General features: G+C 37.7%; 1 protein-coding gene across 6 annotated transcripts in view; it reads right to left on the minus strand.

Moving 5' to 3' along the window:
• Tmtc3 (transmembrane and tetratricopeptide repeat containing 3) overlaps positions 1 to 13,386 on the minus strand; it is a 43,464-nt gene that overhangs the window by 26,547 nt on the left and 3,531 nt on the right. For all 6 annotated transcript variants that reach the window (XM_011243450.3, XM_006513630.4, XM_011243449.3 and 3 more), the window contains 5 exons: positions 7,357 to 7,574; positions 6,109 to 6,327; positions 3,927 to 4,026; positions 1,467 to 1,582; positions 881 to 1,053 (listed from right to left, as the gene is read on the minus strand). In XM_011243450.3, coding sequence (XP_011241752.1) covers positions 881 to 1,053; positions 1,467 to 1,582; positions 3,927 to 4,026; positions 6,109 to 6,327; positions 7,357 to 7,560 — 812 coding nt within the window. In that variant the 5' untranslated portion in view covers positions 7,561 to 7,574. The remainder of the gene's footprint in view (positions 1 to 880; positions 1,054 to 1,466; positions 1,583 to 3,926; positions 4,027 to 6,108; positions 6,328 to 7,356; positions 7,575 to 13,386) is intronic.

Raw genomic sequence — 13,386 nt, forward strand, 5'->3', positions numbered from 1 at the left:
ATGAAAATGTTGATAACAAGGAAACAACAACAACAACAACAAAACCCACTGAAACTAATACTATAATTTAACATAAAAATTTTGTCTTATATTTTCCCAAAGATAAATGTTCCAAGCCAAAATGTATATCCAAGGAAGTCGTATGCAACTTGCACAGAAGGCAACTCTCTAGAAGTCAGACACAGAGCATAGATAAGACAAAGAGAAAAATCACAACATTGTAGATTAATATCACATATATCAATAATTGTATTAAAAGTGAATGGATAAAACACCCAATTCAGAAGATCTGAAAAGACTAGAAAAAACCCAATTATGTAAACTTTGTAAGAACCCCTTCATAGTCAGGCAGAGATGGGTAAAAATAAAAGGCAAGAGGACAGATACATTATGTCACACTAAAAAGATAGCTGCGCAGACTACTTTTAGAGAAAACATTCAACTTCTGAAAAGACAATTACTAGGAATTAAAGAAAAGCCCACTTCATAGTGATAAGGGGATAAATTCATCAATATGACAACAATCTTAAATGTTAATAACATATGAGTTTTAAAAATACATGTATTTAAATTACCCGATATGCAAGGAGAAATATACAAATTTACAAGTCTAGTGAGAGGCTTAAAGATTTTTCTCTCTCAATATTATTTGATAAAGCAGTTACAAATCCCTCAAATTATGAAGGCAACACTCATATAATCTTTGCTGTGGGGGTTTCACACAAAACTGTAAACATGCCTGCCAGAACATTCCATATATTTATAAGTAGTATGTAGCCTTTAAAGTGTATTGATATCTCAGTAAAGCTGTTGAAAAATTAAGTATGGACTGAAGACGATTTGGAACACGTATGATGGCTGACAACCAAGAACTTCATACCTGGTAAACACTGGAAGTTGTGACTGAATAACTTGGACTCTGACCACAACGAGTAGCAAGGTACTGAGCATCAGGACAATGAGCTTCACCAGTGTCTGCAGCATAGATAACGGAATGCTGCCCTTCCCGCGCAGAAACTGCCCGGCAACGGTGCATAACATCGGCAAGGTGTACTAAGAGAGAAAGCGCTCTGAGTAACAAACACCCGGACACATTTTCAGTAACGCAGCAATTCTAAACATGCAACTAAAACAAAGACTAACTTAAAAATAAGGTAGAACAATTTGTAGACTTGATAAATAATACCAATTTTGATATCTTTGGCAAACACTGAGCTGAACAATTATGGTATCACTGGAATATTCACAAGTTGTCTAAAAATTTTAGTTCTTAAAACATGAAGTTATCATGACATTTTAATTATTTTTAGGTGGATAAAAGGACAAAATACACTTGTTTCTTATAAACTGTGCTTTCATTATAGTAAGCAAGGTTTTTATATGTAATGACATTTGGAGAAAATAAGGGTAATAAAATCTGACTTAGCTACAACAAAGAGAAAATGGAAATTTTCATCTTTCCTTACCCCTTGGGCCACAAATACTTCATATACACAACAAATTCCGACAACCGTTATTCCTTGTTCCTTACACAATGTTGCAACAGCCACTAAAAACACGGTTAATACAATCGGGGTCCACACTACAATTTAAGAATAGAAAATAAGAGATCTATGCAAATTGTTATAATGTGAAGGAAAGTATATTTTAAATTTCTCTTAAAGCTATTAATATTTTTTCTTATTGACCAATACTTTAATGTATATTTTATGATACATTTAAATTATATACCTTTAATATTATAGTGTCAAAATAAGATATTAAGATGCATAATTTAAGCTACAGTTTTGTGGAGATGAAAATTATATATGCTTATTCTAACTTTTATAATAAAGGTTAAATTTGGATAAATTAACAGGGCTGATTAGTGACTAATCAACCCAGAAATGGAGAGTAATATCTGAAATTATACAGGTATTAGAAAGGATAGAGAAGGGAACCCTTTCAGGGCTGGTGCTAGGCACATAAAGAAAATGATATTCAAGTTCCTTAAAATTAGTAGCAGGATTAGCATTTTAACTCGGCGATTCTACTCGTGCCTCGAGGAGATGAAAATCAGTCTGTGCAGGAGGCAGGCCATTCTGTTGTTACTACACTATTATTCACAAAAGTAAGCGGATTGCATTAATGTAGTATCATCTCACGAGGGTATCAAGAAATGTTTATACACAAACACTAACTAACACACACAAATTAAATTTTATAATTTGCAAGAACAGAGATGAAACTGGAGGCAAGTATTACATCTTGGTCGTACAAAAAAATCTAAAAGAGTTGATCTCATGGAAGTTGTGCATATAGCGGTAGTTACAAGAATCTGGGAACGACAGGAGGAAAGAGAAGCACGGGGCAGCTGGCTGATTAGTTACTAAGTCACGACTGACTAGACAGCAGTAAGCAGTTCTGATGTGGTATTGTCCACAAGGGTAATTATTAAGAATAATGTATACTATGTTTCAAAAATAGATATAGAACTTTGAAAATTTTTCTATGAAGGTACATTTGAGAACAGATATTTTTAGTTTTATTACATTATGCATACATGCATTGCTATATCCTACCGGACTCTATAAATATGTATTCTTTTTATGTGCTAATGTATTTTTCTCGAGACAGGGCTCATGTAGCCAGGTTGGCCTCCAACTCACTCCACCATTTTTACTGAGGATAACCTTAAACTTCTGCCCCTCGTCCCCCAAGTGCTGGGACTGCAGGTGTGTGTCCCCACATTTAGTTCTAGGCAGTGCAGGGCACTGAACCCAGGGACCAGTAAATAAGAATGCTGTCTACTAAGCTACATCTCTAGTTCCCAGTAAGTTCAACTAGAGATACCTGCACCTTCACAATGCCTCGGTACTCAACGTTGAGATGCTACCACCAAAAGAAAAAGGGGATAAACCTGGGAGCTTAATATTGACCAAATATAGGTTAAGACTATATAGAAAGCCTTTTTTTCTGACCACTATGCCCACACTCTTAGGGAAAAAAAACAGTGCAGCAATATATAAAATATATTTTAGAGGAAACTATACGGCAGGAGCTCATAAATATCTACCTGTGATGACAAATAATAAAAGTGAAACCCTAGCAGGCTTAAAAGTTTACTTAAATAGAACCATGAGCTGCTAGCTATTATTTATCAAAGACAACCATGCTGTGATGCCTTTGCTACTATGCCAAAATGGAAAAAGACTACAGATTTCTCGGGAGCTTGTGGCCTAGCACATAGCAGTGAGCAATTCTCAGGATGGAAAGTGAGGAACACTACCAGAGGTTGTTTGTTCTCTGATAGTTTTAAGTGCGGACCTACACTGCAACACACACACACACACACCCACACACGCATGCAATAGAAGTGTAATTCTCAGGGTGGAAAGTGAGGAACCCTTCTGGAGGTTGTTCTCTGATAGCCTAAAGTGTGGACCTACACTCCAACACACACACACACACACACACACACACACACACACACACACACACACACACACAGTGAGGAACCCTACTGGAGGTTGTTCTCTGATAGTCTAAAGAGTGGACCTACACTCCAACACACACACACACACACACACACACACACACACACACAAACACACACACACGCGCGTGCGCGCACACAATAGAAGAGTCCGTACTTGCATTTTTGGTTTATAGGTGATAGCATAAAACTCAGAGTTACTCTGAAACTGACATTTTAGGGTTATTTGATCATTTAAATGTGACTACAGAGAACACAACGTGCTGGGTAATGACAAAGATATAAATTACATGAAATTTTTAAGACTACTGGCAATGTTACACGTCAATTACATACGGCAGAACAATAAAGGCAAACTCCAAATGTTATCTTAATTAAGAAGCACTTAAAATAAATAGAGTTATTTGATCAAGTTCCATAACTATAATAAGAGACGGTGGTAGATATGTACCTATGGAATTATCTGGTCCTTTTGACTTAGTATACGAGAGAAAGGCAGCTAGGAAAAAGACAGATGATAAGAGTTCCGCTCTTCCTACAACACCTGTGACCTGGAAAGAGAAACACAGGACATTCATTTTAATGCAGTGTCTTGAAAACCTACTAAGTATAATAACAGGAGGGGAGTACCTTCACAGAAGTGGGGGAAGGAGGGAGGGGATAGGGGGTTTCCAGAGGAGAAACCGGGAAAGGGGATAACATTGAAATGTAAATAAAGAAAATAGCTGTGGGTTAGAAAGATGGCTCGGCACTGAAGAGCAGTGACTGCTCTTCCGAAAGTCCTGAGTTCAAATCCCAGCAACCACATGATGGCTCACAACCATCCATAATTAGATCTGACGTCCTTTTCTGGTGTGTCTGAAGACAGCTACAGTGTATTTACATATAATAATAAATTAAAAAAAAAATTTTAAAAATCCAATAAAATAAAATGAAATAAAATGAAATAAAATATTTAACCATTGCAATCTTGGACCAAAAACATACGCTTCCTTTGTGTTAATAAAGTAAAATCAATAATTTTTACCTTAAAATTTTTAAGAAAAAAGAAAATGCAAATAAATTGTTTCCAAAGCAGAAAAAAGTTGGAAACTGAAAGACAGATGAGGAGGCCACAGCTGACCTCCACTAAAAACGCATCCTTTCCTTGGAAACAGCTCACTATAATTATCTGAAATAGTAAGACAAATGTTATCTTACTGATTTACGAATAAATGGTGTATGCTTGTGCATAAATCTAAATCTAAAACCTATATTTCTAAAGGATAGATTTCTGGTGTTTGCTGTAGTTTTTTTTTTTTTTTAAAGGATATGAGCGCCCTCATGTGGTGGGCTTAGGTATCATTTATTTTAACTTTGCAAAAAATTAGGTTTTGTGTATTCTTTAATATCTTTCATATTATCATAAAATCTTATGTAGTTAAAACACAGTATGTTCTTTAAAAATTTAAGTATCCCTGCATTATTTTCTTAAAATGAGTGGTTTTTTTTTTTTTTGAAACTTGAAGCAATAAATTTGCTAATCTGCAAACCAAAGAAGAAATTTCAAAAGCTTTTAATTAAAAGGACACAGAATTCCAAAAGCTTGCCTTTAAAAGCAATGGAATGCAATGTCCAAGTTAAAGCAGTTTATCTCTTTTAGATATGAATGGCAAAGCTCGGCTGGACACCACATAGTCCCAGCACCGGCAGAGAGGTAAAATCACCTGCAAACTCAAACATTGTTCTGCTTAGGAAGAAGAGCTCACAAGAAAGCAATGAAAGAAGTGTTCTTAGTTCTTCCCTGGAGAGGCATCTTTAGCGTGTCAATGTATCCAAGAAAAATTAGTTTGTACATATCATAGGAACAACTACATTCATTTGTATTTTTCATTAGTAACATAAAAATAATATATCTACCTATATATACAAACAAATGTGTGTACATACATGCAATCTATATATGATTTCTCCCTGTGTATGCTTGTCAGCATATGTGTGTGCAAGAGAGTGTGTGTGTGTGTGTGTGTGTGTGTGAGTGTGTGTGTGTGTGGTTGGTTGGAAGTTTCCTTCCATTGCTCTCTACTTTCCTTCTTTCTTAAAGATTTATTTTTATTTTATATATACAAGCGCTCACATGTATTAAGTGTGCATGCCTAGTGATTGAAGAGGCTGAAGGAGGGTACTACATCTTCTGGAACTGGAATTTCTGAATGTTTAAGCTACCATGTGGCTAAGAACTAAACCTGGGTCTTCTGCAAAAGCAACAACTGCTCTTAAACACTGGACCATCTTTCCAGTCCATTTACATTGCTTTTTGGAGAAAAGTCCTCTCCATAAACCCCAAACTTAGGCATCGTCTAGATCAGGCCAGGGATCCCCGTGACTCTCCCTCACACTGTAGACTGCATGCGCCTGCTCCCACACCTGGCTGTTCACACGGGTGTTAGGGACACAAGCTCAGCTGTGCATGCTTGTGATAATCACTACCTACACATACACTCTTGAACAACACTATATTTCAAACATTAATTTAAATTTAAAATTTTTATATGCTAGGTAAGCTGGACTTTGTGCATGGGAGAATAAGACTGTACTAAACTAGGAATATTTACTGCTTAAGATGTAAAAAGTGCTTGTGCAGCCGTACTTACTGCCTCGGTATGGATTGGGTGCACTGCGAAGAGCAGAGCCGCAATCATGCTGCTCCTCTTATCCAGAAAGAGTCTGCAGACCTTAAGGAAGATCACGCTGACGACAGCGTGGAACACTGTGTTCAGGAGGTGGTAAGACATGGGTTTCAGCTCACTGAGGAGATAATTTAAGCGAAATGTCAACACCGTTAAGGGCCTGTATGACTTGTGGCTTCTCTCCTGAAAGGAAAAACAAACAACCATGGATTATTAAAGTACCTCCCATCTTCTGGCTAGTCATCACTTTATTAAGATAATGATCAAAGAGTTACACAAATGACACACTGTGTTCACTCGTCACCAGAAGGACTGAGGCCTGGAAAGCCTCCAGACTAGGTGTATGGGGACATTTACGGCACGCTTCTCACGCATGGATGATGGCTGAGATTCGGACTGTGGAGCAGCACACATTACGTTTCAAAGCGTTTCACTCCAAAGTGACCTGACAGGCAGTGCAGATAAATACCTCAGGGAATCATCCGGTCTTATAGCCAGGGGAATATTTTACCATCTAAAAGTTGTAGTTTATTTCACATAGCTAATGAATGACAGATCTAACATCAGAGTCCAGTCTATACAATTCCCAGTGACAAGGGTTTAACCTTAAGTAAGTTAACACTGACCTTCAAAATGATTCTAAGTGAACACTTTCTTACTGCAGAGGAATAGGCAGTATGCACTCAACTTTAATCTACTTATATTGAATTTACCATGCTTTAATTGTTAAATTAAGACAATTCTGTTGCCTGACTCAAAGCAAAGAAAAGTGGCTAAAGACTTTTGTTAACACCTGTTGGCCTCCCTACACATACATATGTTATCCTCACACAAAGATATTATTTTTAAAAAGTTAAGTCATAGCACATGCCCAATGGAACGAATCCTGCTTTTAAGATAAGGGAGTTACAGTACACAGACATATTCACAGCTGCATTTGTTTTTAGTAGGAAAGTAATTATTTTTTTTTTTCAAACACCTGAAAAATAAAATCTGGAAACTGATTTTTTTTAAAGCCCTCAATATTCGTATTCCCTATAGTGAATCGTCAAGAATCTTCTTGAGGTTTGTGTTGGATATTAGGGATATAGCAGAATTTAATAGCTAACTAGTTAGTTATTTATTAAATATCTATCTAATATACTGATTTAAGTGATACTCATAATTTGAGTTTTATTTAAAATTGTTTTATATAAAAAAGTAATTATTTACCTCAGACATAGGAGTTCCCCAGAAGTCATTCTGAAATAAAGTTTTTAAAGGTGTAGATGGATGCAGGTCTTTATTATCCAATATTGCTGAAACATCATCAAAAACAAACCCACAGAACAGGCTGTTCCAGTAGCAGGCGGCAACCACGCTGACTATTAAAGTCACTTCTTTGAAGTTAATATCAGCCATCTTCCCTTCAAGCATCGATCACCCTCAAACTGAAAAAACATGCAAGATAAAAATGAAATAAGCAACATTTTCCTCCAAATAATTACAGCGTTAGTGTTACAATGCATTTAGAATAAAGACCGGACATTAACACTCCCAGAGAAAGGATCAGTTAAACGCCACATGCTTTTACAGGAGAATTCACCGATTAACCCCATATTTCTAAGGCAAATATTTCTTTTATACCACTTAATCTTTGTCCCTCTGTCTTTGGGTAACTAAACAGTGTAAGTCCCATCGGCTGTCACCGGTTAGGCTCACTGGGAAGCAGACACAGAGTACATTTCATGGGAGAACCTCTATGCTGAGTATGAGATTTCCAAGACTAATGGAACTTTTATTTCAGTATTTTATATATTTAAAAATCAACTTAAGCCAGACCTTCTGTAGTTTTGTTTAGTTTTGTTGAAAGCTTTGTAGTCAATAGCACCAAGATTAGGTGTATTACCTAATCCTAATATCTCTTACTATCAAATTTATTCCTTTGAAAAAACCAATTTGTCTCTTTGTTTATTTGAGTTTGTGACCTGGATTGAAATCATTTCTTTGGCCCACTGCACTGAAAGCTTTTAGCTTAGAATTTGTGTCATAAATGACAATCCTTATTGGAGTAAGAATATAACATGGGAGGCAGAGGCACTGCTTTAGAAAATGCTGAGTTAGGGAATTGTGCAGTGAAGAAAGAACTCTACTAACTGGAAAAGACAGAAAAGGAAAATCAGGTACACAACAAAGCGAAAATTATTTAAAACAAAACTTAAACCAAACTGGCCATTATCTGTTCTGGGTAGTGTCTCTAGCTCAGAGTTATTACACTAGCACTTGTAAAATGCATATTACTAAATAGTTCCTAACGACTGTTACTATCCACATACCAAATCTTTGTCTACAATGTTTAGACAGCAAGTGACTTTAAAAGTGTGATGGTTTTACCAGAGGAATCACCTGGGCAGGTCCAACACAACAGCAAAGCCCTTAAGAGTGAAAGAAATACAATGGTGTCAGCCTTTGGATGCTGATTATGGGGTGGATCCCTGGATACACTAGCAAGATTTTATCGAAAGGACCCAGATGTAGCTGTCTCTTGTGAGACTATGCCGGGGCCTAGCAAACACAGAAGTGGATGCTCACAGTCAGCTATTGGATGGATCACAGGGCTCCCAATGGAGGAGCTAGAGAAAGTACCCAAGGAGCTAAAGGGATCTGCAACCCTATAGGTGGAACAACATTATGAACTAACCAGTACCCCGGAGCTCTTGACTCTAGCTGCATATGTATCAAAAGATGGCCTAGTCGGCCATCACTGGAAAGAGAGGCCCATTGGACACACAAACTTTATATGCCCCAGTACAGGGGAACGCCAGGGCCAAAAAGGGGGAGTGGGTGGGTAGGGGAGTGGGGGTGGGTGGGTATGGGGGACTTTTGGTATAGCATTGGAATGTAAATGAGCTAAATACCTAATAAAAAATGGAAAAAAAAAAAGAGTGAAAGAAATAAGCAGACAAACCAAAGGCCTGACGGAAGATTTCTCCATAAGCCAAAAGTGACAGCAGCCCTTGCTGGTCACTTGGAAAAGGCAAATAAAGAAATTGAATTTAGAATCTTTCGTAGCACATCTAAAACAACTACTGACACTGTGGCTGTATACAGATAGAGTCATTTTGCACTTTTGATTCAGATTGGTAAGAAGTAAGTTTAGCTGAGTCAGCTATGTCTGTGGCACTCTGTTAATCTCCTGATAGGCACTAATGTACCATTCAGTTTTGAGATCTGAGTTTGTCTGCAGGACTTCTGACTGTTTTCAGAAAGAAATGAGAAATAAATTTATAGTCAGCAATAAAATAGCTCACACGGGTACAGATTTAAAATCCAATGTAAAGCTCAAAGGATATACTTAAACTATATATGTGATACATAACACGTGAAAGCATGAGCTTTCTTCGGTAACCATTAAATGCCATTCACTTAAAGACAACTTAAAATTCAGAACAACAAAGCACAGGGTCACAGCTGCACCGTCTTGGAAATAGTTTTCAAGTTAAAAATATTATTTAAAGCTTCATCTTGACTCGGGAGCGACTTCCCACCTCTGAAGGTTATGGAGTTGTGTGATCCTGTTAACTCACACACCCCAAAGCTGATGGTGTTTCTAATTAAAGGATGAATTCAACTAGCATTTTCTTCAGTGCTCGCCAAATTGGACAAGAGAATATGAGGCATCTTTACTATGGGACGGATGTAAGTACGCAAGTATAAGGAGCTGCAAAGGCAACAGCAAACACTAGAAGCTTGCAACTGACAGGCTCAGCAAGTTAAGCCGTGCGTCACTGGAAAGTGAGTTCTAGGCTGGAAGAGAAGCTGGGGCCTACTGTTCCCAGCACCCTCTGGACAGCATCAGAACAGAGTCTCAAGATCTTAGGAAACAGGACTAGGAACAGACACCCCTCTCCCATCCTACTCCTAGGTAACGACTGGAATTTTCTTTTTGAGAATATAAAACACAGGGTCTCTTACATAGGCTGCACAGCAATGGGCAACGATTAGTATTGTAAATGAGGGTTAGATAAGTTTGTCTACATTATTTGTGCTAAGACCCTCTAGCTCTCTTCTCTATTAAGGCAGATAGTTTTCTCCAGTTTTACACCACTGGAAACGGGGAAGATTCTAAAGGTTTACAAAATTAAAACAGGCTTCACACTCCAAACCAGGGGGGCGGGGAAAAACGGTCAACAGTGGTACATTTTAGAATAAACACCTAACAAAGCAAGGAGGAGCAGTGACTTAAATTTCTACGAGGCAGTGAGCTCCAAAATAAAATTCTTCATCTAGGAAACCAAATTATGTGCATGGAAAAGCAGAATGGAGAAGTTTTAAAGTTCGGTTTAAAGATGTTTATAACTAACAGCCAAATTAGGGCAATGCTAAATAGTGTATACAACAATAGGGAACAAATAGGGAAATTGGAGAACTGAATCCAGCATGTGGTAGTCAAATTTCTATGAAAACACCTGAAGGGAAGAGGGCTTAGTTCAGCTTATGGCTTCAGAAGGTTGAGGGAATGCATATCTGCAGTCACTGCTGTGACCGTGCCATGGGAGGACAGCTCGACAAGGCGGCATCAGGTAAGAACGTTGCTAGGCTGAAGCGAGGGAAGACTAGAGAAGAGACCAAGGCTGGATACAGGGGCAAGTCATGGCCTTCACATGCCTGCTGCTGGACACCCACAACCTGCCAGGCCCCACCCAACAAGTTTTACTACCTCTTAAGAGTCCACTTAACTATGAACACATGGCTTATGTTATACAATTCATGATCCAATTATTTCTGAAAAGCTGCTCTTCTGAACACTAAACTTGGGACCAAGTATTCAACACATGAAGCTTCAGGGAACTTGTCACATCAAAGTTACAATATAAAGCAGTGACAAAGGAAATACCCAGAATGACGGCACAGCATGTCACAAAGTTTCTCAGCGATGACCCCAAGATGATATAAACCCAGTGCATATAAACAGAAGTGTCAGGGTTATGTAAGCTGTACATAGATTCATGTGCATGCATATGTGTGTGTGTGTGTGTGTGTGTGTGTATGTGAGTCTTGCTTTCCTTTTTCCTGACTTACAACTTGTAAGTCAGGAAAGCAATTCATGCATCCATTATTAGGTAGATTTAAAAAACAAGTGTTAATGGAGTACTACTCAGCTATTAAAAAGAATGAATTTGTGAAATTCCTAGGCAAATGGTTGGACCTGGAGGGCATCATCCTGAGTGAGGTAACACAATCACAAAAGAACTCAAATGATATGTACTCACTGATAAGTGGATATTAGCCCAGAAACTTAGTATAGCGAGATATAAGGTACAATTTGCAAAACACATGAAACTGAAGAAGAACAAAGACCAAAGTGTGGACACTTTGCCCCTTCTTAGAATTGGAAACAATCACCCATGGAAGGAGTTAGCAAACACACAAGTGGATGCTCACAGTCAACTATTAGATGGATCACAGGGCCCCCAATGGAGGAGCTAGAGAAAGTATCCAAGGAGCTAAAGAGATCTGCAACCCTGTAGGTGCAACATTATGAAAAAAACAAAACAAAACAAAACAACAAAACAAAAAAACAAGTGTTGCTGGGCATGGTGGTGCACGCCTTTAATCCCAGCACTTGGGAAGCAGAGGTAGGCGAATTTCTGAGTTAGAGGCCAGCCTGGTCTACAGAGTGAGTTCCAGGACAGTCAGGGCTACACAGAGAAAACCTGCCTTGAAAAACCAAAACAAACAAACAAAAACAATAAAACAAAACAAAACAACCCCAAGTGTTACATAAGGTTGGAAACCTTTCTCATTATAAAGTCTTAGGCTTCAGATCTGCTAAGACCATCTACTTATAATGAAATGTGTTCTTTGATTAAAGGTTTTAATTAATTACACATTTAATTAATAGACAATAATCTGACATATTGGAAACTGACAAGCTAGTTTCATAATTATAACTTAGAATATCTGCGATAATGTGCAATATAAAATATTAAGTTCACTAATTTATATACGAATTATAGAAACCCTTGAGTTGCTAGTTCTGAGTTTAATTTACTAGCTTTATGGAAGTTAGTGAACTTGTCATACAATATATGACATTGATTGCAGTCAACAGAATACATTCTGAATAGTAGACCTTTAAGATTAAACAGCCTAATGTATTAGCTTTATAGTCTATGTAAATACATTCTAGATACAATGACAATGGCTTAATGATACACCTTTAAGAAAAAATTCTCATCATTAAATGACATGTAATTACACTGCAAATATTTGGCTTAAATTAGGCATCTCATTTAAGTACTTATTAAAGATGAATACATCCAAATTATAAATATAGTTTTAAATGAAACCATTTAACCAAGGATTTTCTTTTTATGGGTGTGTTTTTATTAACTTTGTTGTCTTCCAGTTTCATGTATATAATATTTTAATTGCTCAGACCTTCAGTCTCTCTCCCTTTCAGTCTTCTTAGCTCTTCCTCCTCCCTACAAATCCTGTTCACACATTTGTCCTTTTCTTTTAAAGAAGAGCAAACATAGATTTATTCAGAACAAGTGGAAAAGAACTATGAAGATAGGGAAGGCTCCAAGGAAGAAATAACATGTAAAAAAAATGTAATTAAAAATGTAAACTAAATTAAAAGTGACCTTTTATAATACACAAAGTAAGATTTTTAGGTTCTAAAAGTTAAAGACTACAGAATACAAAGTGTTGCGTTAGTAAAGTCAGACAGACCCATGGCATCTGTCTAGTTAGGTATGATTATAAGAATTATTGTACTGCAAGAGGGGGAAGAAGGACTTAAGGAGCCAAGGCATCAGACAACACAAGAAATCCTACAGAATCAACTAACCTGGGCCCAGAGGGGTTCACAGAGACTGAACTGTCAACCAGACCTAAGCCCTCTGCACACATCTAACAGTTGTACAGCTGGGTCTTCATGTGGGACTAACAGTGGGAGCAGGGACCGTCTCTGACTACACTGCCTGCCTTGGAATCCCTTTCCCTAACTGGGCTGCCTTGTCTGCCTCAACAGAAGACGTGCCTAGTCTTACTGCAATTTGATATGCCAAGGCAGGTTGATACCCGAGGGACAGGGGCCTCTCCTTTTCCAAGGAGAAGGGATGGAAGCATGGGATGTGAGGTGAGAGGGAGGGACTTGGAGGAGAGGCAGGATGTAAAGTAAATAAATACCAATAAAAAATTTACAGTACTTTTAAGCTACAGAAGCGCAATTCAGTCAGAATAATGCTCAGTTCT

Source organism: Mus musculus, chromosome 10 (genome assembly GCF_000001635.26).
Source record: "Mus musculus strain C57BL/6J chromosome 10, GRCm38.p6 C57BL/6J".
Classification (NCBI taxonomy): domain Eukaryota; kingdom Metazoa; phylum Chordata; class Mammalia; order Rodentia; family Muridae; genus Mus; species Mus musculus.